The 26,866-nt window shown below is 33.8% G+C and overlaps 1 protein-coding gene across 2 annotated transcripts in view; it reads left to right on the forward strand.

The window, feature by feature from the left end:
- ATF2 (activating transcription factor 2) overlaps window positions 1–26,571 on the forward strand; it is an 84,367-nt gene extending 57,796 nt beyond the window's left edge. For both annotated transcript variants that reach the window (XM_069470633.1, XM_069470639.1), the window contains exons 11-14: window positions 5,349–5,498; window positions 9,626–9,832; window positions 20,983–21,088; window positions 26,047–26,571. In XM_069470633.1, the coding sequence (XP_069326734.1) occupies window positions 5,349–5,498; window positions 9,626–9,832; window positions 20,983–21,088; window positions 26,047–26,273 (690 nt within the window). In that variant the 3' untranslated portion in view covers window positions 26,274–26,571. The remainder of the gene's footprint in view (window positions 1–5,348; window positions 5,499–9,625; window positions 9,833–20,982; window positions 21,089–26,046) is intronic.
- The last annotated feature ends 295 nt before the right edge of the window (window positions 26,572–26,866 follow it).

The raw sequence follows: 26,866 nt of genomic DNA on the forward strand, positions 1-26,866 counted from the left end.
ACAGACTTCCACACATACTTTAGTAACTTTTAAATTTAATTAAACTTAAAGATACAGTGAGACTTGGTTTTCTTAAATATTCCTGTATTACTTAGAAGCTTACTTAAGATTATCTTAGCACTTACAACTAAAATAATCAGCCTAAATCAATCTCTTAATTAAACATTTTAAATTGAAGTCCAAGGGTAATCTTACTCAGTGTGGCAAATTATTTTAGACGCTTTTAGAACGTGAAATACCAAATAGGTACAGTTTATTTCTCAGTTTGAAATTAAAATGTCAATGTCACTGATTTACTTTATTAAGCTTCAGGGGACTGAAAAAACTTAAAAATAAACAATTCTAAAAATAAATAAATAAACAATTCTATCATCCTAAGTGAGGAAAGGTGAAGATAGGTTTATATCCCTATCTGCAGAGAGGTTTCTTAATGACCAAATAAATGATCACAGAACTTGATTTTTTCCTATATCATAGATAGATCTCCAAATGGGTGGCTCCCAGCTCACATCCCCTAGATTCCCATTACATGTTAAGTAAATCTTTTGCCTGTTTATCTGTCTGCAGTCCCTTACTAAAACTTGTAATTTTTTCTTTCACTACTTTAGTTGGATCTTACTATGTTGTTTTCAGCTCATCCTTTTTGGGTTCTGCATCTCTCCCAAGGACTTATTTGACCTTTGTGGTCACAATCTGTTAATGACATGCTGTATAGTGTAGCAGCAGAGAAGTGGTGATTCTGTTAAAAGGACCACTGGTTAAAAAATAATGTAAGAGCCTCGTCACTTAAAAAATTAAAAAAAAAAAAATTAGCCAGGTGTGGTGGTGCCCACCTGTAATCCTAGCACTTTGGGAGTCCAAGGTGGGAGGATCACTTGAGGCTAGGAGTTTGAGATCAGCCTGAGCAAGAACAAGACCTCTTCTCTACAGAATATAGAAAAATTAGCCAGACATGGTTGCATGTGCCTGTAGTCCCAGCTATTTGGGAGGCTGAGGCAGAAGGATCCCTTGAGCCCAAGAGTTCATGGTTACAGTGAGCTATGATGACACCACTGCACTCTAGCCTGGGCAATAGAGCAAGGCCCTGTCTCATAAAAAAATTGAGAGAAATAGATAAAAAGAGTGAAGTAAGTAAGTGAAATGGTGGGATTGGAACCTGTAAGAGTGAGTAACACACTACAGCTAAAGAGAAACTTACTCTGTGTCCTAAGATAGACAGGGATACTTTTGTAATTCTCTGAATTTCAGATGCCCGGTGCTTACAGGAAATTATTATGTATGCATTGTTTGTGTCTACTATAAATACTGAAATAAGATCTTTTTTTTCTGCTAAAAAAAAAATTCTTCAGAGTAAGCATTTTTTAAAAGATGTTTTTAAGAACTTTAAGTCTTTGGAAAAGTAAGAGCGTGGCAAAGAAATGGGGATGGGAACCCACAAACACACGATTATCTAGTACTTTTTAACACTATTGAAAAATCCCAGGATCTTTTTTTTTAAAGAATTACACTAGATCTCACCAAAGTCAAGTTTAGGGGTTTTGTTTGTCATTAAGCAGATAAACCATAGATACCTGTTTTCTGTATTACTCTTATAATAAAACAATTTTCTTATGTATAATATTTGTAATCAAAAAGTAACTCTTCTGAATAAGAAAATGTTAATCATCTAGGAATTTTGTTTAAGATTTAGTAAAGTATTTGAGTAATATCTCCAGAATCATTCCTTTAAGACTTGTGTGACAAACTGAGAAATATCTTCTGTACACAGTGGGTAGCCAGTAGGTTTTCTGCAGGGGGTTTCTACTGAGAGCTGACAGAGGGCATCTTGGCAAATGTTCAGAAACCTACATTAACTTGGTTGGGCCCTGCATGGAACCTCATGTTCAGCAGAATTCTTCTGACCTGCCTCTGCATGCCAAGCTAATCAGCAAATACCTAATGAGCCCACTCCGAAGAAACAGACCCTCTCCCAACCTACTTCATTTTCATATGTTCTCTGGGGTGGGGAGACAAGACTTCATGAGGACTGATGATGCTGCAAAGACCACAATAATGATAATTAACTTGCTGAATTTAGAAGATTATGCTGTTAATTAGTTGCAAAATAAAGATAAGTAATAGAGCAGCAGATGGTAGGATAACACCCAAGAGAAGGAGGGTTATTACTCTGATGAGCTTTTGTGGCACATATGAAATATGGATCTGACTTTTTCATAAATTGTTTCTAGAGAACATTATCTTTTTTCTTTGAACTATGATGGAGTAGTTTGTTCCTACCAAGTTCTGACAGATGTGATAAAATTTATTTTCAAGGGTGCAACATAGAACCTGAATAACAAATTATTTTTAGCAGAACACCTCTTAAAGTGAATGTGTGCCGTATTGGTCAGCACAACAAAACTCTTCACCCTTTAATTAATTGACACAATCCATATATCTCTCTAGGAAAAAAAAGTTTTCAATACAGTAGTTGAACTAAAATTGCTAAAACTTAAACATTAAGATACTAGTCTGCTTCTCAGAAATATAAGGTATTTTTGTTTTGTAAACAATGTATATACCTTTATGTTAAATTACAATTAAGCCTATGTTTTATTGTACATGTTGAATATAGACTTCTTAAATCTTATTTAATTTCTGAGTGCTTCATCTTTATTTCTCAGAGTACCCAATCTTTATTTATGTATACTAAATTTCCTTACTAGGAGAAATTTTGATCTTAGTAATGGACTGACCAATGTCTGATGTTCAACTTGATTACTTAGAATACTTAATATTAGACCAGAGCTCTAGTTTGGCAAAACTTTTGTTTAAAATATCATCAGTGAACTGGGAGTCAACGGGCAGAAATTCTGGTTTTATCTCAGCTAACTATGATTCTGGGAAGTAACTTCACTCTTTGGGAATTTGTTTATCTGTAAAATGACGATCAGACTAATGGACTTCCCTAATCTCTGCTAGCTCCAAAATTCTGTAAAATAAATGTCCATTATATTTATATGTGTTTTCATTAATTTTTTAAACTAAAATTTTTGGCCTTTTTACAATGCTTCTAACAAATACATGAGTGGAATGTGGGTATCCTTATATTAGTTGTAAAATGTATGTGAATGATGTGTAATAACTGCTTTTTTCACCTAATTCATTCTAATTTTTTTAAGCATACATGCATTTTTGTTGTAGTTTTAAAAAAATTAATGGGCAGTTCAGAGCAGTGTTAATTAACCCTTAAAACCTTTTTCTTGCATTTTACACCCAGTGGCACACTTTCCAAGTCAGACCCATTGTAATCAATGTAACAGCATGAAGCAAACATTAGAGCTTCTTCACTGGATGAGTACTGTATACCCTAGGGCAGTCAAGGGAGGGTAATGAATGAATACTGATGCTGCTTTTAAGTGCTCTGTAAGGTAGTAACTTGCCCTACTAAAGATTATTCAAGAGAGTGATGTTTATGTACTTCAGGCTCCCCTATGTGCAGTTACTGTATTTCATTAATTCTAAGAGTTAAGCTCTTCACTATAAAACTTTAAATGCTCTTCAGTTCTATGATGTTTTCTACCTAAGGACTTAAAAGTGTTTTACCAACACATAATTTACCAAGCCTCACATTGCAACCTCTAGTTACATTTATATTCATTTTATATCCAAAAATGAAAGCCTCAACATAGTGCTATAGACTGGGTACTATTCATTGTATTTTGATATCTAATATTCTGTTTATAAAAGATAGAAGTATGCAGACTGACCGCCTCCTCAGACTCTCTTCCTTTGTTCTGTTTATATATATGACTCACACTTTTCAACTCTTGTCTTTGTACTTTCAATTTTTATTGATCATTTTCTTTAAGTGTTCCTATCTGATTCCAGTCAGCTACTGCTTTGGTGACTCATCTAATTTTGGTTTTAATCCATTCACTTTCATATTGTCCCATCAGTTATTAGTGTCCTAATTTCCTGTGTCTTAGCTACGAATATAGTAGTTTCTGATTGTTAAAAAAGGAAGGAACTAGGAATCTTATATGGATTCTGAAAGACTCGGTGTATAATATAATCTGGAACATATTTTACATATAAAATGTGTCTAGGGCCAAACCAATGCTTACGATGACCTCTAAGTACATTTTGAAAATTCAAAAATGTAGGAACTTTCCAGATTGTTTGATGTTCCCTCACCCATATGCTAAGAAAATAGAGGCCTTAATAGCTATTCTCGAAGAAATAAGGAAGCTGACGTATGAGAAACTTTTATGAGTCAGATAGATTTTTGCATGTTATATTTGATTTTTAACTCAACCCTGCAAGGAATTTACCATTATTCCCAGGTTAGTTTTCATTATTCCAAGTTTTACAGATAAGGAAACTGAGACTCTCAAAGATTAATGATTTGTTCAGAGTCACAGATAGTTTGAGGTAAAGCTAAGTTCTGACCCTAAAATGTCTTTTCAGCTGTATAGGACTTTATAATACGTTACATGAACTAGTCAGTGAAGACACTAGGACTTTACATATGTGGTGCTTTTTATAAGTTCACAAAGAAGTAATCTGTCAGAAAAGAGGGAGAAAACATGCCAGATCCTGGGTGACATGGCTTGCCAGTTACAATATCAGGCCTGGTGTTCTCAATCTTTAGTGATTGGTTTTGAATCATTAAGCCATATAGTCTCTGATTATCTTTCTTGATCTTTCCTAGTGTTTCCTGGTAGCATCAAGTATAATGTATGCAGCATGGTGCCAGGGAAAAATTGTGCACTTTGAAATTAATGAGATCTGTGTTCAAATAGAGGATTTGAACTAGCTTAATGGCTGTGTGGCCTCGAGCAAAGGATCTCTGGTTTCTTAATCTGTAAAGTGGGGATATTATCTAATTAAAAACTCATTGAAAAACTACTGATATCAAAACAACATGGATGACTCTTAAGTGCATTATGCTAAGGAGAAGAAGCCAGGTTCAAAAGGCTGTGTTTTCATTTATACGATGCTCTGGAAAAGACAACACTCTTGAGATCAGAAAACAGATCAATGGTTTTCAATTAAAAGTATTTATTTTTTTACTCTTTTCTTAAAATTGATTAGGAACAGCAAAGTATAGAATCTTCTAGTAGTGCTGTACTAGGCAAAAAGACTCAGAGATGTTTTCCAAAGGTCAAATTGTTTGTCTTATTTGTATTTATTTATAATGATCTTAGGAATACGATGAAATATAATAAATGAAAACTAGTTTTAAAGCCAAATGTGTTTGTGTTTTTTAACATATATCTTTTTTGCTTAACTGAAGAGTATATTGAGAGTTGAATTCAGGTGTAAAGCAGGTGATTTTTTTTTTTTTAATGGTGTTTACATTTCAGAGATTAAAAGCTGCTTTGACCCAGCAACATCCTCCAGTTACCAATGGTGATAGTGTCAAAGGTCATGGTAGTGGATTGGTTAGGACTCAGTCAGAGGAATCTCGACCACAGTCATCTCAACAGCCAGCCACATCTACTACGGAAACTCCGGTATGTGTGTTTTCATCATTTAGCACTCTGTCATTTTTATAAAGATAGTACAGATAGTCATGGTGGCACACGCCTGTCTGTAGTCCCAGCTACTTGGGAGGCTGAGGTGGAAGGTCCCTTGAGCCCAGAAGTTCAAGTACAGTCTGGGCAACATAGTGAGACTTCATCTCTTAAAAAAAGACAAATACAGTGTAATTTGTGTGACTTTATGTAATTTGAAAAAATTATGGTGGTCATGTTATTCTAAAAGTGTATGAAAAGCCTTAGGAAAAGGTATTTCAGTATACAAGTATTGATACAAAAATACTCAGGTTACCTGTATAACCTGAGTGTTTATGTTGTAGAAAATTTTAACAGGTAAAGTTCTGTAAATTTTATAAACAATAACTTCTTTGATATTGTTGATAAATGCAGTATTCTTCAGAAATGGATATAAACCTTATATTCTTTTTCAAGTAGCAAAACTGAGAGTTCTAAAGAGTCTTTTGAGATCTTTTTTTTAAAAATTACTATTGATATTCCTGTTTCCTAAAATGCTGTGTGTTCAGCCGGGCGCGGTGGCTCACACCTGTAATCCTAGCACTCTGGGAGGCTGAGCCGGGAGGATGGCTCGAGGTCAGGAGTTCGAGACCAGCCTGAGCAAGAGCGAGACCTCGTCTCTACTAAAAATAGAAGGAAATGATTTGGACAGCTAAAAATATATATAGAAAAAATTAGCCGGGCATGGTGGCTCATGCTTGTAGTCCCAGCTACTCGGGAGGCTGAGGCAGAAGGATCGCTTGAGCCCAGGAGTTTGAGGTTGCTGTGAGCTAGGCTGACACCGTGGCACTCTGGTCCAGGCAACAGAGTGAGACTCTGTCTCAAAAAAAAAAAAAAAAAAAAAAATGCTATATGTTCATGATTACAATACATATTATATTCTAGTATTATGGTGGCCTCTCCAGCCCAGTGTATAGGGCTGTTAATTACTGTTCCAAATGTCCCAAAGAGGAGCCATTTTTTCCTTTAATAATTCTTGTTTCTGATTTTAATATTTGCTCACTCATTATAAAACATTACTGCTTTTTATTAATTTATATAAGTAACCTTACCTGACTTCTAGGTAATCACAAGTCTTTTAGAGAAATGTATAGATATAGATTTACATATACAAATGTATGTATGTATTACATTACCAACATAACTCAGATGGCTTTTGAATTCAAATGTGTGAAACATCACCAAAGGAGCAGATATGCTTTATGGCAGCTATTTATACTAGAGGCCCTTTTCACGTATGTCTAATCTGTGAGTGCTTATCAGATGATTGATATTTCTATGTCTACAGCGTATTTCTATAGTAAAGGATTATTATATTTCTGTTAAATGTTTCAGAATTCTATTTAGACCTTTTCTCTACTTGAAGAATATTAGCATTGGCATTAAAAAGCAAAAGTTTTCAGTCAAAGAAACACAGGTAAACAGCAAGTTTTAGATAGCCACCTAAGCATAGGTATTTATATAAGTGTGTTTTGTCTTTACAAAACTTAAGATGAACTGGAATGTAATTATAGTTGTCATCCACTTAACAACTTAGAGGCCAAGAGAGAATGAGAGACAGAGTATGTGTTTCTGTGTGTGTGTGTGTGTGTGTGTGTGTGTGTTTATTTTATAATTCAGGGGTTAACAAGCTGTGATTTACAAGCCAAATGTAGCACTTGGCTTTTTATGTGGGATGTGTAAGCCAAGTATGGTTTTTACATTTTTAAAGTTATTTTTTTTAAAGAAATGGATATAATTTATTTTCATTAAACGTTTATTTTCTTAACACTAATTATAGTTTACCTACATCTAATTTTTATTTATATCGTTATATTTTATAGTATTAGATGGAACCCTACATAAAGGCAGAACTTTATCTGTTTGTTCACTGCTATATCTCTAGTTTCTAGAATAGTTCCTATAAATATTTTCTTAATGAAATGGAATGAATGAATCAATGGAAGAGGGGAGAGAAGGAGCAGTATAGGAGTCTAAGCAGCCTCAAATCCTTGTTAGGCATAAAAATATACAAATATAACTCTGTAATAGTTTCTGCTATTCTACTAGTATTTGTGATTAGTCTTTGCTATAATGAGTTAAATAAATGAAAAACAAAAACCAAAAACTGTTCTCTCTTATTCAGCCAAATGAGTAAAAGAAAAAAACCTGCTATTCTCAATAAGAAAGATAAGAGGATGAAGAAAAAATATTTCAAGATTGCAATTCTTGAAGCCAGCCATAGAAATATTTTTCTAAAAGATTAAGTTGCAATGATGTAGGTAAAAAAAAAATTCAGTTTAATGCTTGATCTTTACTATAGTTAAAGTACTTTATAAATGAAATAACTCTTAATTTTTAATGCTAGTTATTTGGACAAAGGAATTAAATGGTAGCTTTGTATTTGTTTGTAGAGTGAGAAATTTTGGTGATTCACCTGCAGAACTTATCTTGAGCCTTGTATGTAAGATTTTTGCTTATTACATAGATTAGACAAAAACAAATTTTATTTGTTCACACCATTTCAAAATATAATTAATTACAGGCAAAGATTATTTTCAGACTTCTTCTTTGGATCATGTGCCTTTAGCCACAAAGTGTTCTTGCCTCCATACCATTTCCAAGAATTCATTTTCTGTCTCCCGTATTCAAGTGTTTTGTGGCACAGTTTTGGGGTATGTAGAAGTTTGGAGGTACCTATTGTTGTATAGTCCTAGACACTAGACAGTATGACTAATGACTACAGATTTGTTTCTGGTTGTTCTGAGATAACCAAGCTGATCCACTAGGGGAGAGGAGGACCAATTAAAATGAAAATCAAGGCTTCTGTGATATTCTACCTACCAGGAAAATGAGCATTAATAATTATGAAAACCTGACCCTTAGAAAAATACTGACCCTAAATTTCAAAAACTGCATACACCAAAGTTTATACATACTTTCACTCCTTAATTTTAGAGAAACCAATTTTTAAAGAAAATTGATAAAACGGTGTGAAATAATGTCTTTGCAGCAACTTGGACGGAACTAGAGACCATTATCCTAAGTGAAATATCTTAGGAATGAAAAAACAAATACCACATGTTCTCGCTGTAAGTGGGAGGTAAACAAGGGATATATGTGATCATAAAGTGGTGTGATGGACACTGAAAACTAAAGAGGGGGGAGGATATGAGGGAATTGAGGGATAAAAATATACCTATTGGATATATTGTACACTATTCTGGTGACTTTTTAGGTATGCTAAAAGTCCTGACTTCTGCATTATGCAGTTACACAATAACAAAAAACACTTGTACACCTTAAATCTATTGAAATTAAAAAAAAAAGAAAATTGACAGATTTAATGTAAGATATATTTAACTTTAAAATAGCATAGAAAACATGGTTTCCTATCATGAATTTCAATAGGAAGCTATTAAACTTTTTAATTTAGTAACTTATAATCAGTAATTTTCAAAGAACTGAATAATGGAATAAAGTCTTTTTTAAAAGTACACTTGTGCTTTGGGAGATCAAGGCAGGAGAATTGCTTGAGGCCAGGAGTTCGAGACCAGCCTGGCTAGACAGCAAAACCCCATCTCTACAAAAACTTTAAAAAACTATCCAGGTGTGGTAGCATGCACCTGTAGTCCTAGCTTCTTGAGAGGCTGAGGCAGGAGGATCACTTGAGCCCAGGAGTTGGAGGCTGCAGTGAGCTATGATCATGCCACTATACTCCAGCCTGGGTGACAGAGTGAGTCCCTATCTCTTTAAAAAAAAAAAAAAGTGCCCTTGGAAAAATAATACATCTATACATGATTATTTGTATTGTACTTTTAGTTTTTTCATATTATTTCTACATAAATGAAAATAGTATACATGCTTTATAAAGAATACCATTTACTATAACATTGCATTAGTGAAAATTTTGTTATAGCATAGCTCATTTATTTCAAGGAAGAAGTTAAACCACAGAGTGATTTTCATGTTTCCTCAAAATACTGATATATTCAGCAAGACTTAGAAAATAAAGTTAATAGCTTTCCTCCTTTGACATTCTTAACTGCCTTATGTTAACTCACTCACTAGAAACAAATATAACAAGGTTCCACTTGTGTTTATTATAGGCTTCTCCAGCTCACACAACTCCCCAGACCCAAAATACAAGTGGTCGTCGAAGAAGAGCAGCTAATGAAGATCCTGATGAAAAAAGGAGAAAGTTTTTAGAGCGAAATAGAGCAGCAGCTTCAAGATGCCGACAAAAAAGGAAAGTCTGGGTTCAGTCTTTAGAGAAAAAAGCAGAAGACTTGAGTTCATTAAATGGTCAACTGCAGGTATGGTGCATATATGTGAATTTCGTTTTATTTATTTTTTTTTAATAATTGTGAACATAGCTTTTTCCTATTTTTCTAGTTGGCCATCCAGACATTTTAGGACACAATATTTGGTGTGTATGGAATCATAGTTTTGTAAATCTGTTTGAATGCTAAGATGAAGTAATATAAAACCTTTCAACACTGAATCAGTGAAGAATTTTAAAGTATAAGGGTTTACTTGTGTAGTCCAAAGTGCCTAAGCTATCTGGCTTGAACTTTATAAAGTTATGATATAAAGTCCAAACAAGGAATTTGAAAATTTAAAAATATCACATGGTATTTCACTTTTATTGTCTATTTTTTGGTTTATATCACAACTATAAAGTTGCTTCAGTAGCAGTTTTTATTTTTAAATTCTTTCATTCTTTGAATTACAAATTTTGTTTTGTTTTATTTAATGTGAATATAGTGCTTGTGAGAGGTGCCAGATTGACAGCTTTGGAAACTAAAGGACACTAATTGTCCACAGAACAGGTACAGTGTGGCCAGTGGCAGTACAAATCATTTCATGTTGTCCTGCCAATGTGCCTCACATACATTTCTTAGAACCTTATGGAGTATAAAGGTTCAAAGGCCCCTTCCCAGTTCAGTCTTTGGTAAGATTTCCAATGACAGTATCAGGCAGCACTAAACCCATTTCCTTTCTGTTTTTTTCTTCCTTCCTTTTGTTTTTGTTATTTTTGTTTTTTAACATTGTAAATATTCTCCAGTAAAATCTTTTAAATACAAATTAATGAACATCAACAAGAAAATTTATGTTAACAAATTGCAGTTGTTATTAGCCTAGCTCAATCTTCTAAATTACCCTTTCCAAGTTAAAAATGAATCTTTCTGTATAATGATAATTGATGGTAAGAGACCTGTTCTCTCCTTAAATCTACCAGTAAAAATGTGACCAGTGTAATTGTTTAAATGCTTAAGAGAAAGTTTTTAGCATTAGGCAAGGCATTTAACCAAATGTAAATTTTATAAGTTAAAATTTTTCATGTGCAAGGCAGACATTTTTTGAAAGTCTTCGTTGCACTTTGAATATTGACATAATAGAACAAATGGATTGCCTTGCAAAACTTATTTTTAACCATTTTACTTTAATAATTTAGAAAAAACTTAAGCATGGCTTACCATATCATATAGACTTCAAATATGTACTTATATACTAGGTTTATCAAGAAACTATATTATCGTTATCATCTGATGAATAAATTCTTATTCAAGACCTAGTTTCACAAGTTTTTAGAAAAAAATTTTAAATGAAATGAAATAGATTTATGTATATACTACAAAAACAGCTATTTACCAAATCTGTTAGAATATTAACTATTATTATTTAAATTTTCAAATTTTATTAATGAAGTGATTCAGATATATCTATTTTTTTCTTTTCTGTTCTTAATTAACAAAATCTTCAGAATGACTTGGCTATTTTATACTTATAGGACATAAAATATAATCTCTATTAGCTTCAGTTATCTGTAGAGTAAATATAGTATCTGCTGGTCCTACTTCTTGGGGTTGTGTAAATCAGTCAAATTAAAGTGAATGCAGGTGTTTCTTCGTACAGAAAATTTTATTAGTAAGACAAATTTATCAATATTTTCCTTTGTAATTTGGCTTTATTGTATCTTGTTTAAGAAATAAAAATGTTTGAAAACTATAAAGTGTTATATAAATAGATGGCATTATATATAGGGATCTTAGGTTGGGCCAGTTTTCTGCTTCGAACCAAGTTATAGCACTATTATCAGCTTTTATTGAGATATTGCCATGTCATCAATTATACTACAATACTCGTCACCACTATTAGTAGCACCACCTTATTATTTCAGAAAACCTTGGAAAATTCAGTATTCAAAATAAATATAATCTTCATTTATCTCATTTTTTTCTACCCCACAAACTATGATAAAAATATCATTATTATAATGATATGCTATAGCATATTGAAATTAAAACAAGATTTATTATCTAGGTAGAAGTTAGCTGGCACATTTTTTGAAGCATGAGACTTTTAAATGGAAGTCACATTCAGGAAATCACTAATTAAGCTCTACAATTGATCAGGAATTTCATTACTACTTCAAATTACAAACATAGTAAGATCACTATTTTTAATCATTAAAAACTGAGTAATGGCCGGGCGCGGTGGCTCACGCCTGTAATCCTAGCACTCTGGGAGGCCGAGGCGGGTGGATCGCTCGAGGTCAGGAGTTCAAGACCAGCCTGAGCAAGAGTGAGACCCCATCTCTACTAAAAATAGAAAGAAATTATATGGACAACTAAAATATATACATACAAAAAATTAGCCGGGCATGGTGGCGCATGCCTGTAGTCCCAGCTACTCGGGAGGCTGAGGCAGTAGGATCGCTTGAGCCCAGGAGTTTGAGGTTGCTGTGAGCTAGACTGACGCCACGGCACTCACTCTAGCCCGGGCAACAGAGTGAGACTCTGTCTCAAAAAAAAAAAAAAAAAAAAAACTGAGTAATTATTGATGGTGAACATTTTTTCATGTGTCTTGGCCATTTGTATCTCTTCTTTTGAAAAATGTTCATGTCTTTTGCCCACTTTTTAATAGGGTTATTTGGGTCTTTTCTTGCTGATTTATTTGAGTCCTTTGTAGATTGTGGATATTACTCCTTTGAGGGATGAAAAATTACCTATTGAGTATAATATACACTATTTGGGTGACAAATACACTAAAAGCCCAGACTTTACCACTATACAATTCATCCATGTAAATCTTATGAAATTTTTTTAAAAATTAAGTGATCATCTTAGTTTTAGAAATGCATTCCAGAATACGAGGGGCTGAAATGATGTATTATCAGGGATTTGATTTAAAATGCTTCTCCAAAAAACAAAAGCAATTAGGTCCATCTGTATATATTAACCTAAGGAAATACCCATAATATATTTTAATGGGCAAAATGAAAGTTGCTGGAAACAAACAGCTCAAGTGTCCATCAAGGATGAATGGATAAACACATTGTGGTATATGCATACAATGTATTACTATTCAGCCATAAAAAGAATGAAGTATATACTACAATGTGGATGAAGCTTGAAACATGCTAAGTGAAAGAAACCAGAACAAAACATAGGATATTTATTACATGATTCCATGTATGCAAAATATCTAGACTAGATAAATCCATAGAGACAGAATGCATATTGGTGGGGAGAAGGAGGGAATAGGAAAAAAACTACTTAATGGGTAAGGGAGTTTACTTTGGAATGATAGAAATGTTTTGTAACTAGAAATAGGGTGGGAGGTGCACAGTATTATAAAATGTACTAAATGCTACTTTAAAGTGGTTACCTTTATGTTATGTGAATTTTGCCTCAGTAAATTATTCAAAATCAGTTGCATATTAAAAGGTATAACAATCGTTTTTTACTAATAAAAGGTTTACACTTAGATGAATAAATGTATAAGTATGGTAATTGGTATAGAAATGACTCCTTCAGTATAGGTAAAATTTTAGGAATGACATATTACCAAGATGTAAACACCGGTGAGGAGAAGATAGAGAAGCATGGATGGTTTGGGTAGAAAGGGTACTTCCATTATGACTTTCTGTTATTGTTTCAAGTCAATATATGATTTTTACTTTTTGTTGTTCCCTACTTACTTGTCAAATAAAATAAGAACAGTTTTTATAAAGTGACAGATTTCAGTTTTCAGAGTATAAATAGTTGACATGCTTATAGTAGATTCAGGGAGAAAAAATTTCTTTCAGTCTGCCAACAGCAAAACCGTTAACTGTGAAGAACAGAATGACTTGTAAAGAAAATTGAATGTCAAAGAAATAATTAAACTCTACTTTATGTGAAAACATTCATCAATTCTACATTTCCTTAATAATCCTTCCTGTGACGTATATACAGGCTTAGTTGATCAGTGTAGTGGGCAGTAATGACCCATAGTTACTTATATATTATGTTAATATATAATAAAAAGGTTTAACAAGTATTGAAGTATGATTGTTCATATTTTTACTGAATACGTATTAGGCTTTAAAGAAAACGTTATTCAACCTTTTTGTGCCATTTACTGAATTTACTCATGTTTTAGCTTTCCAAAATCATTACTAAAAGAACAATTTCATCAAATTATATTAGAGACATTTGACATAATCTAGACCAAGAGTTGAATACTGTTGGTTATAAATTGCAATTTTTAAAGTAATACGTGTTTTGCTAATTTTGTTATCTTTAACTTGAAATGGTTTTAATCTGTTTATGGCCTTGTCTTTCTGTTATACTCATTATGGAAGTTTTCAGTTTAGAATTTTAGCATGTTTTCTTTATGAACAAAAAGGCAGACTCTTCTCTTTACTAACAGTAGTAGCTCCTTAACAATTACTCTGTGGGTAAAACTTCGAAATTGTTTTGTTGTGAATTTTGCTTTTATAACTTAGATATTACAAAATATGTGTGAGTAAAAGCTCTATAAATTCATAAAGCATACTTTTATAGCTAGGATATGTGAGGATTTTTCACTCATAAGTTGATGTGGAAAAGGTTTTATTTATTGGTCCTTTGACTTTTGGGAATGGTATTAAATCTTTTATTCCTGTACTTAAACAATATGCTATTTCTGTATTTATCACTTCAAATAGGAAAGAATAGCAACAATTGGAAGATGCCATACAATAATACCTGTTTGTTTTAATTCCTGAAAAAGATACTATTCTGTGATCTGTCCTCCCTTTTTTACCCTGAGTTTTTAACTATAGATCTAGTACTTATTTTTACTAGCCTTTTCTGAAGATCTTTTTGAGCCTTCTCCATTGGTCAAACTGATAGAATAAGAGATATTAAGAAGATCAAATGAGACAGGGTATAGAAAAGTATGTTGTTACCATACTGTGCAAATGCTAGTTATTTATCATTCGTAGTGTCATTATGTATCTATCTATTGTGTGCAAGGCAGGTTATTAGACACAGGGGTAACAGTGAAAAAAGACATTGTCTTTGCACTTATGGTATTTGTAGTCAGAGGAGACAGATATGTAACAAGTAATTAAAGTGTGAGAGTAGGGTAAGAATCATTCCCATGCATTTTGCAATGTGTTTCTGAAATATTTTATAGTTCTAGAGAGAACGCTGTCATCTTTTTTTATTGTTATAGATATAAATTAAATAACTAGTTTGTTCTTAAGTAGAAGGTTTTGTATATGCAATAACCCTTGGAACTTTGTGGTGAGAATCTTGATACTTAATCACTGACTTGTTTGAAAACTAAACAAAAAAATATATATATACATATATCTATCTATCTATCTATCTAGGGTAATGAGAAATTCCCCAAAAGAAGAAACTGTCAAATATTCTTTAATGTGGGGGGTAATGACTGAACTAGAAAGTCAAAGATCATAAATTTATGTAATACCTGGTCATCAGTTCATGGCCAGATACCAATAAAAAGTTTTGATTGATTAATCAATTGGCTATCCTGTCATAATTTCATCAGGCTGATGATGAGTAGCCACATTTATTAGAGTGGAGCAGTGATACAAATAATGCCAAAATAATTTACATTGGATTTCAGGCCAGAATAATAATTTGTTTTAGCATTTATTCCATCTTCCCAAATATGTTTTACTTTGACAAAATAATAATTGCTCGCATTTGAATGGGAGTTTCACATTTTCAAAATGCTTCGACATTCCTTATTTCATTTCATCTTCAAAATGATCCAGGAAGATAATTAACATATCCTACAAGTATACTAACAAATAGTACAGTACAACCAGAAGGACTTTGAAAGCTAAATCCAATCAAAATCTAGTCTAAAATAATCCACAGAGTAGATAGTAGAGGTGTACATTTTTTTTTCATTTAATGTTAAATCTGTTTATGGCTTAACATCCCCCTCAGATTTACTTTGGCTTAAGCAAACCAGTAGGGGGGGGGCGAGTGGGGGAAGGCGGGTAAATTATCCTCTTTCTTTTTTTACATTTTTTAAATTTTTTTTTTTTTTTTTTTTTTAAGAAACAGGATCTCGCTATGTACCCCAGGCTGGAGTGCAGTAGCTATTCACAGGCATGGTCACAGCACATTGCAGCCTTGAACTCCTGGGCTCAAGGCATGCTCCTGCCTCAGTCTCCCAAGTAACTGGGATTACAGGTGTGCATGTGCCATTGCACCTGGCTCACTTATTTTTTTACATTTTTTACAGTCTCTGTGTAGAATCTTTACGAGTCTTCACATTATATTTATGTAGCAGCCCTTTACCTGTCTATCTATCTATTTTCGGATCTTTCTTCATAGAAAAATTTCAGAATTAAAATCATGATTTATGCAACCATTTTATCTAAATACTATAGTTGTGCCTGTATTTTTAATAAAATATTTATACATATATGTATAAGATTAAAATTCTTGAATGCTTGGATTAATTTGTTGAATTTTATTGTTTATCGTAAATGATTTAGAAACCACCGAGCTTCCGCCTCTTCTGCCTAATTTAGTTATATAATCTTTTCTTGCATGAGCTTCCTATTTTCAGCCTCTGTTTGACTTGGTCTTGACCACTAGCATATGCTTACACTTAGGGCTGTACAGCTCAACTACATTCACTTCCTTCAAGGCTTGGCCCACTCTCATGCCTAACCTCTATTCCAGCTGTGTTTGCTTTATAGTATTTCTCTCAGTCCCAATTCCTTGCCCAGAACTATGTCTCATTTGCTGCTGCTTTCAGTCTAGTGCTGATACCAGCTTTTAAAGAAATCAAGTATCAGGATGAAATAATAATACAAACTGTATCTAATTGTAACCTCTTGTCTAAAAGTCACTTTTGAGCTTCAGGGTCATTATTACGACATCTATTATCATTGTAAAACATTTTAGATCAGGAAGATGTTAAAAGATTGGACTGAATTTGTATTCCAGCATGCTTTGAAATTATTGGTTTTTTTCCTATTTCTGTCATTTAAAAGGTGCAGGGGGAGATTGGTTATTTGAATTTTAGCTAAATATAATTTACAGTATACTCATCTGTTGTATCTGTTAGGTATATGTAAATTTATGTGTAAAAATGTGCAAGTTTTATTTTTAATTTCCTCTTCTCTTTTTGGTCTTTTCCATTGTTTGCTCCAAGCGTAACTTCAATTAAAATTCAGTTAGCACAAATGTAAGTTGTAACAAGAATCAAGTGCCTTACCTCTTGAGTCCTTAATGTTCATTACCCATTGTTAGCTAGTGGCATCTTCACATTTGTTTATTTGTTAATGGACCAGATAGTCTAATTAGATCAACAGCCTTACTACCACCAACTGTTAAGTTTGAAATATAGAAATTGATGTCCCATTCATCACTTTCAAACCTGTCTATTTAAAGAAAGAATGTATATGTATATATTTAATTTTATTTCAGAGCATGGGAATATTATTTTAATTTTTAATTCTCAAAGAAGTATTTAAACCGACTGTTTTATATTGGTTAGATAACTCGTAACTGCTTTCAGTAATTGTATCACATACAGCATTTTGTTTCATAATATGGTTTTTGATGAATGCATAGAGTCTTTAAGGGTATTTGTAATTTTTTTAAATTGTGTAATTTGGGTGATGGTGTAAAATATGCAAATTTTCTTTTCAGAACTGAGAAAATTAACAATGTAGCTATGTTGATGAGATGGTTGTTATAAATAGTGAAGTTAGGACCTCTGACCTGTTTTATATTATTTAAGCTAGCAGTCCCCAACTTTTTTGGCACCAGGGACCTGTTTCATGGAAGACGGTTTTTCCACCAGTGGGCTGGGCTGGTGAGGGGCGGTGCGGCGGAACTCTGGCCATGATGCAAGCGAGCACGAGAAGGGAACGGTTGTAAATAAATACACCACACCACACGCTCACCTCCTGCCCCCGGGGTTCCTGAGTTTCATGGAAGACAAGTTTTCTTGGGGGGTGGGCTGGGTGGCAGTGCTCAGACGGTGATGCGAGGCCCAGTTCCTAGTAACGTGTGGACCGGAGGTTGGGGGCTGCAGATTTAAGCTATTTCTTGTCACCTTCTTTGGTTTTTTTACTGCCTAGACATAGAATTACATGGTCCTCTCTAAAATATAACTATCTACTCAGTCCATGCCAGGCAATGTGCTATGTATGCTCTGAGGGTACAAAGAAAAAGATAGTGTCTGACCTCAAGAAATTCGCAGTCTGATAGAGGTAGCAAGCAAGTACACCAAAAGTTACGATCCAGTGTGATAAGTACTATGGAAAATATCTATATCTAATATACCCAAAAGTATATGGCTCTATGAGCATACAAATGGACTCCTGACTTCTTTTCCTATGCAGTTTATACTGTACTAAGTTGACTCTTAAAGATGAGTGAAATAATTAGCAAGGCAAAGAAGAGAGGAAATGTGCTGTAGACAGAGACAACAGTATCCACTGAGCCACTTAAAATTGCTATTTTTGTAGGTCAAGACAATTTAAATATTGGCTGTTTCATATGGTTCAAACTAATGTGAAGGCAGCAAGGGTGTGCCGGGCTTGGGGCAGTACTACCGTTTTGGTATGGTTAAAGGATAGAGTATATTGGAAGAGCAGTCAGAGTTTGAATGTCAGTATGGTCATGGCTACCAGATTATAAAAGATTCTAAATTCTTGGCTAAAAATAAATACCCAGCCCCATTTCATATTACAGAAATTAATGAGAAACTTGCAGATATCAGTCTCAAAGTCAAACTGACAAGGTGAGGGGAGAGGACTTGGATAATATATATTAGATTATTCGTAACATGGTTTCTCATCAATAGTGTCATTAATAATGAGCTGTAATTAGCGGTATTGACACTAGCAGTTGCTGTATTCTCTAGAAACAAGTTTTCTAAATAACATCTTATTTAAAGCAAACTTTGTATTTTATCTTTTGTACTTTGCAGCCAGCCTTATCTGAAATACACTATTCTTTTTGGGGGTTTTTTTGTTTTTGTTTTGTGTTTTGAGACAAGGTCTTGCTCTGTCACCCCAGCTAGACTGCAGTGGCGTGATCATAGCTCACTGTAACCTTAAACTCCTGGGCTTAAGCAACCCTCCTATAGCTGGGACTATGGGCTCGTGCCACCATGCCAGGCTAATTTTTCTATTTTTTGTAGCAATGAGGTCTCGCTCTTGCTCAGGCTGGTCTCAAACTCCTGACATCAAATGATCCTCCCACCTCAGCCTCCCAGAGCGCTAGGATTACAGGCGTGAGCCACCACTCAAATACAATATTCTTTTTTTTTTTTTTTTTTTTTTTGAGACAGAGTCTCACTTTGTTGCCCGGGCTAGAGTGAGTGCCGTGGCGTCAGCCTAGCTCACAGCAACCTCAAACTCCTGGGCTCAAGGGATCCTCCTGTCTCAGCCTCCCGAGTAGCTGGGACTACAGGCATGCACCACCATGCCCGGCTAATTTTTTCTCTATATATTTTTAGCTGTCCATATAATTTCTTTCTATTTTTAGTAGAGATGGGGTCTCGCTCTTGCTCAGGCTGGTCTCGAACTCCTGAGCTCAAACGATCCGCCCACCTCGGCCTCCCAGAGAGCTAGGATTACAGGCGTGAGCCACCGCGCCCGGCCTCAAATACAATATTCTAAACATAATTTAAGCCTTTTTTATTAAGGGTTTATTATGAGCATCAATTTTTGTTCTGTACTTAAATACAAAATGTTGTGGTTCATTGTTATTGGGATGTGAGGAACTATTTGACCCAATAGACATGCCCTTAGATTACTTAATTTTTACTCTTTTGATTTGTATGTTTCTGTCATTTATCACTTGAAGAGGCCTAATGAGCCTAATCTGCAAAATTATTTTGTATTCAGTTTTCTGGTTAAGAGATGGAGTGGAAAATGGCATGCCTGAGCTTTTACCTACACCTGTTTGCTATATTTTCGCATTTACTTTTGGGTTCATGAATAGAATCTGAATGGTTAAAGTTAATGTAGGTTCAAGTAAGTAGAGGTGTTTATAAGTTAAGAATTTTTTTATGTTACCAATGTATTAAATTCATATTATTTCTAATTCTTAAGTACTGGTAACGATCACTAATTTATATGTTTTTAATATTTGAGGGTAACACAAAGAAATTAATCGGACTCCTTCAATTTGGAACTTTTACATAGAATTTACCAGATTAATGTATCCCAAACAAAGGCTGAAGCATGTGTTCTGCTATAAGGAGTAGGACAAATCACCATTGACTTACCAGATTTAAATTTAGATGTGTACAAATTGCCTGGGTCAAAGGCAACAAAGCCATTTAAATATTACATCTAGTTTCATTGGTTTCAGTGTCCAACATAGTGCCTTGCAATTAATTTTAGGTATCCATGATTCCTTGGTTATAGTTTCCCCTGTGGAGCTTTTCCTAGTTTCTAGGAAACTAGAAACATGCTTAATTGAATTCCCAGAATGGATTTTTCATTTTCAAGAGAATGGAGTCAGTGAAAATTCATCCTGACTCCCTTGATGTTTCTAGCTTTTCAAATAATCAAAAGAGCGTGTAGGTCAGGTGCAGTGGGTCACTCCTGTAATCCTAGCACTTTGGGAGGCCAAAGCCAGGAATCTGAGACCAGCCTGAGCAAGAACAAAACCCCATCTCTACAAAAGAGTAGAAAATTAGCCAGGTATGGTGGCACGCACCTGTAGTCCCAGCTACTCAGGAGGCTGAGGCAGAAGGATCCCAGGAGATCAAAGTTGCAGTGAGCTGTGATGAGGCCTCTGCACTCCAGCTTGGGTGACAGAGCAAGACCCTGTCTCAAAAAAAGAAAAAAAAGAAAGCATATAATATATATAGAATAAAAATGCTTTCAACAGATAACCTATAATGCACAAAGAGTCCCAGAGCAAATGGTAATATAAAAACTTTAAAATATGCTGTCCAGTTGTGCTGTTATCTTATTTAAATTTTTAAACAAGTTGCAATTTTTATATAAATGCTAAAATATAAAACTAATGTGTACTGATTAGACATATTTGAGCAGCATATTTTCTTTATTCCTTAAGTTTCTGCCAGTGATGTCCAGTTTTCATATTTTAATCCTCACTTGTTTTTTAAACAGTAAAAAAAATACGTTTAGTCTGAAACCGGTAAGGTACATAAGTTGTTTCTTCTCCAGAGTGAAGTCACCCTGCTGAGAAATGAAGTGGCACAGCTGAAACAGCTTCTTCTGGCTCATAAAGATTGCCCTGTAACCGCCATGCAGAAGAAATCTGGCTATCATAGTGAGTAATGTTCCATTACCTATAGCCTTAGGCTACATCAGTGAAATACTGCCAGAGTGAATTGAGCTACTATGAAAAAAATAGAGACTGCAGTTCTAATATTTAAGATTAAATATCAGAATTTCTGTAAGGTTATTATGGAGTGGGATGGAAGGGTTTACTTTTTTAGAATCTAGCGAGTTTGTTTTCCTATATCTAGCTTTTTTCTAGGTATTACTATAGACCAACAAAATGGGTTAGCTGATAATTTAAAATATACTGTAAGTATTAATGATATTTTGTTTATCTTCTGAGGCTAATGCTTTGTCTTAGATAGACAGGGTGAAACACTTCCTTCCCAGCCTCCATTCAGTAATGATGAGATTTTGTTTTTAATCAGCCATCTTCATTTAACAATATTTAAAAATCCATTTACAACATTAGATCCTGTTCTTTCTTAAATAATGTCAGCATTGTGCAGTGTTTTTATTGTTGTAAACCTTTATATTAAGCTTTCTAGTTAGTCATAAAAATATTAAAACAGAATCTGCTTGTAAGTTTCTACCAAAATGTTTTCCCCCAAAATCAGAATCTTTTCAGTATTTTAGAGGTTAACGGTGCTTTTTCCTTTTTGTAATGTCCTTCTTTTTTGATAAGAGGAACAATGTTAGAACCAGCTGTTACTCTTGAATAAATGGCCAATTTTGTCCATCGTACACAAATTTGTAACAAATAATAGAGTTGGGAATGCATTAGGCAACATTCATAATAGATAACCCACAGCTTTCATTTTTATGATTTAGTGATATTTCAGGATATTTGTAAATGTGAAGATTGTTTCAACCATATGTATCCACTTCATTTTAATTTGCCAATGTCAGTAATTCAAAAGAAAGAAACATTTTGTATTGGATGCAAACAGTTCCTCAGGTGCTCACAATAAAACTTAATGGCCACCATCTTTACCTGTAGTCATTGTAAGCAGTTTCATCAGAATGGGCAATATTTTTTAATTTAAAAGATTCAGTAGATTTAGCAACTCTCAATTGCCATATATATTTAGAACACTGATTTTTGTCAGTTTTGAGCATATAAATCTCAGTTATTTGATATCTTGTCATTTTGACAGGATGGTGAAACACATTGTGGAGTAAATTGGAACCATATAGAAATATGTTTGGGATTTATATTAACAATGATTGCTGCAGGGATGAGGCCATTATGGTTCCCATCTGACTTAACAACATAATTTCCTATAGAAGCTACTGAGTTCAGCATTATGCATATATGATTTTCTTAAGAAAGCTCTTTTGAATTTTGATAATTTAAAAGAACATATACAAATGATTCTATAAAATTAGAAAGAAATTAACTCACCTCTTAAATTGTATTCAATTCAAAATTATAATTTTTAATCTTTGATAATTTACTGGGTAATCTCAATTTGAACTGTTATCCAAGCAATAGGTCCTCAGCAGATGCAAGCCAATTATTCATTTTAATTGATTTACAAAGATATATTTTTAAGTGTATAGATGTGTAGATTTATATATTATATACTTAAATAAAACAAAAATCTAGATTCATAAATTTTTTGTCTATTTGGAGCATATAAATCTCAATAATCTGAATATATATTGTGCTAGTTTGTGAGATACAAGAAATGAATAAAGATATTTTTGTTGTTTAGAACTATTCCTACCTTTGTTCTTGTCTGGTCATTTAGATAATCAAACTAAAGTATAGCTCTACCATAAAATTAATTCTCTTCTCAGTTCTCGGGAGATAATTGGATTTTGTAGAAATTTTCAAGTAATTTCTATTTTAAAATTTAAAAATTTTGAAGTAAATCTGACTTCTCTTTTAATAGCCAAGGTAGATAGATTGGGTAAGTGAATGTATGTTAGAGAAATTCACAAATTCGTCATGTTGTGGCACACAGCAGTTGTTAATGGTGGTAAACTGTAATACTAGCTAAATCTTTCAAAACGTTTGTGGGGAAGAAAACTAAGATTTCGTAGAAATTAAGGAATATTACAAAATCTTGCGGGCAAAGGTGATAAGTCAACAGTCATACTGTCTGTCCCACCCAGTTTTAAAACTGAAAAGGTCCCACATCCTAGGAAACCACTGAGTGATGGGAAAACTATGACAGTTGGTCACCCTAACAGTTAAATAATATAAAACCTGAATGAAAATAAGAGTACATCTTAATATTTGAGTTCCATTTTTAATATTTGAGTTTAATATTTGAAGAATAAAGCACAAAAGTGATCTTATCACCATGAATTCATAGTCTCTAGATCTAGGCATAATTAATTTTGTATTATAATTGTCTCTATAACCATAAATGGAAAGGAAAGCTTTTTGGGTCCTAAATGAGGACTAATAATTTTTATTAAAAATATATGTGAACATAGGTAGAGAGCTTTGTAGAGAATCGAATAGTCAATACAGCTGGTTTCTTTTAACTTAAGCAGAACTAAAAGTGGCTCTTTGAGTGCAACATGATTTCCTGTATCTTTCTAGTACTTGTGATTATACCAGTAATTTTCTCCCCTCACCTTCTAGAACTGGACATGGGTGCAGATATATCACATTGTAAAGGTATTTTATATAAAATTTATAATTACATAATTATGAGTACCTGATTCTTTGTACTACCTAAAGATTTGCTTTACCTAATTCTGAAAGTCTGTAGATAAGCACTAGTCCATTATAATTTACTGTTTTGAGTCATTACTTCCAGTATATATTTACATTTCCTTATACCATTCATCACAAATCACTTCTTTATTTTTGAGAGATAGTATATCTCTAGAACTTAACATTCAGGGAAGAGTCAGCATGTTCTGTTGAAGAGTAGTGGTGAACTAAACAAACAGGGCTTTTTAGTATTCTTTTCATTTAAACTGTCATTGCCAATGTTTTCTTTTCTTTGAACATGTAACTATTGTATTGGCTATTTAAATAACTGAATTACAGATGCTTTATAACTTCATTATTGCTTGATCAGAAAGTTATTCTTTCTGTTTTATATAATTTTTAAAGGATTACTAATTTTGATTTTTTTTTTATTGTATCTTGACGTCAAGTTTTTATCTAAGGATATGGGTTTACATTTATAGCACATTATAAAGAAGATGGCATTCCATCTAATTAATGTATTTTAAAACCTGCTTTTCAAAAGTGCATGGATTTGAGGCAGATGTTTCAAAATTCCATAAGAATTACTATATTTCAGAAAACCCTCAAAATGGGGAGTTTTTTTGAACTAAAGTTGTTCTTGCTAGGTATCCTCCCCCTCCATCGTGTACATGACAAATCGTGGCAGGGGGCGGGGGGTAAGTCCCGCTTCTTATGTCTTTTACTAATTGACTTTCAGTATGGGCATCTGGCCATCAGTTAAGCAGGCCAATATCCATTATCAGATTTGATAGTAAGCCTGCATATTGTCACTTCTGAACACTGAATGAAAATTATTTTTAATGCCAAGTGGAAAAAGCAAAGTATAAAAGAATGCATCCAACATGATACTATTTTTAGAATGTTTAAAAATAAACAAAGCTGGCCGGGGACGCGGTGGCTCACGCCTGTAATCCTAGCACTCTGGGAGGCCGAGGCGGGTGGATCGCTCAAGGTCAGGAGTTCAAGACCAGCCTGAGCAAGAGCGAGACCCCCGTCTCTACTGAAAATAGAAAGAAATTAGCTGGACAACTAAAATATATATATAGAAAAAATTAGCCGGGCATGGTGGTGCATGCCTGTAGTCCCAGCTACTCGGGAGGCTGAGGCAGTAGGCTCGCTTAAGCCCAGGAGTTTGAGGTTGCTGTGAGCTAGGCTGACGCCACAGCACTCCCTCTAGCCCGGGCAACAGAGCAAGACTCTGTCTAAAAAAATAAATAAATAAACAAAGCTAAACTATGTTTAGGGATACATACCTATATGGTAAAACTACAAAAAATAAAAACAATGGGAATGGTTAAAGAAATATCAGAGTGGTGATTACCTTTGGCGAGGAGGGGCACCTCCAGGAAACCGCAGTATTATTGGCAGTGTTCTCTCAAGTTGGGGGCTGGGTTCACAGGTACTCATGTTACTATTGTGCCTCATAACTTACATATGCTGTAAATAATTGCATGTGTTGTCTATATCAAATTTTTCACTAAATGAAATTACTGGATTCTATTCTATTACAATAAACAAAATATAAGATTTGTTCAGGCCTAAATAGTGGTGGATTTATTTTCATAAATATTTAGAATGCCCCATCCTGAATATCTTTGCAGTTGCAGTAGAGTTTTATATGTATTTTTATTTGAATCCCAATCAATTCATGCAACTATAGCAGGTGGTGGCATTTAGATTCTAAATAGTGCTTAGTCTCATGTGTAATCATCATTAGAATCAGGTGTCATAATCATCCATGGCTACAATAGATGGATAGCCAGAATAAATACAGTTCTGGAGAATGCAGAGGGAATCATTTGAAAATATAATTTGTATGTAAGAATTCATTTTGTTTATGCATGTGGTAATAAATGCTTTTTTATCTTTTAATAAGAATGACATGTAGGCAAACCAGACTGGTTTTGTTAAATGTGTTGCTTGGTAAGTGTTTGATTATATCTGTAAAAGCCTATCTCCCAAACTCTTACCATATTTTCTTTCTTAACACTATTTAGCAAATAGTGAAATAGTGTTAAATAAAAATTTCTTCAGCTCTATTCTGTGAGGCACAATGCACCCACATATTTCCATATGTATGGTTGTGCCTTGCTTTGACCTGTTACAGGTAAAATTGCCTACTTCATGACTTATGTTAATAGCTCCTCAATTCCAGTCTCACTGACTTGTCTACATAATCAATTTTGTAAAATACCTTTTAACATTTACTCTGTATATTGACTAAACCTAATGAGACATTCTTACAGATATTTTATTTAAGAAAATGAATAATTTTTCTTTTTTCCACTCAGCTGCTGATAAAGATGATAGTTCAGAAGACATTTCAGTGCCGAGTAGTCCACATACAGAAGCTATACAGCATAGTTCTGTCAGCACATCCAATGGAGTCAGTTCAACCACCAAGGCAGAAGCCGTAGCCACTTCAGTCCTCACCCAGATGGCGGACCAGAGTACAGAGCCTGCGCTTTCACAGATTGTCATGGCTCCTTCCTCCCAGGCACAGCCCTCAGGAAGTTGATTAAAAACCTGCAGTACAACAGTTTTAGATACTCATTAGTGACTTCAAAGGGAAATCAAGGAAAGACCAGTTTCCATTTATGAGAAATCTGTGGTTGTAAATTTTTTTTTTACTTGAAATTAAATTTGGCTCTAAAGTTGGTGTAGCAGCAGTTGATGATCAGACTGAACAACAGTTTTTAGTCTCTGGAAAAAGACTGATTTTGCTTTTTTTATAAATATTGTTAGATTTATTAATTTTTCTGTGCTCAATGTGTAAATTGTATTATAATTCATTGTGATTTATTTCACTTTTAATTTGGTGGTGTTTTAATAAATGGGGGTGATACTGAATCTCTCTTCCCACTTCCATTTCTTTTGACCACCCCTTAACCCTCAACTGTGATGGTAGTATTGTTATCATTTATACCAAAGTTCTGCATAGTCCCTATTGACTTTGTAATGTTAACAAAGTCATAAAGCACTAGGCAAGAGAGAGACAGAAATTTGCTTTTAATCTTTTTGCCTTTTATTTTGCACATTATGCAAAAGGAAGAACGTTAGAGAACACTTTTTTTTAAGTGAGTGAAAATATGGTAAAAGACATACAGTGTT

Source organism: Eulemur rufifrons, chromosome 1, assembly GCF_041146395.1.
Source record: "Eulemur rufifrons isolate Redbay chromosome 1, OSU_ERuf_1, whole genome shotgun sequence".
NCBI lineage: Eukaryota > Metazoa > Chordata > Mammalia > Primates > Lemuridae > Eulemur > Eulemur rufifrons.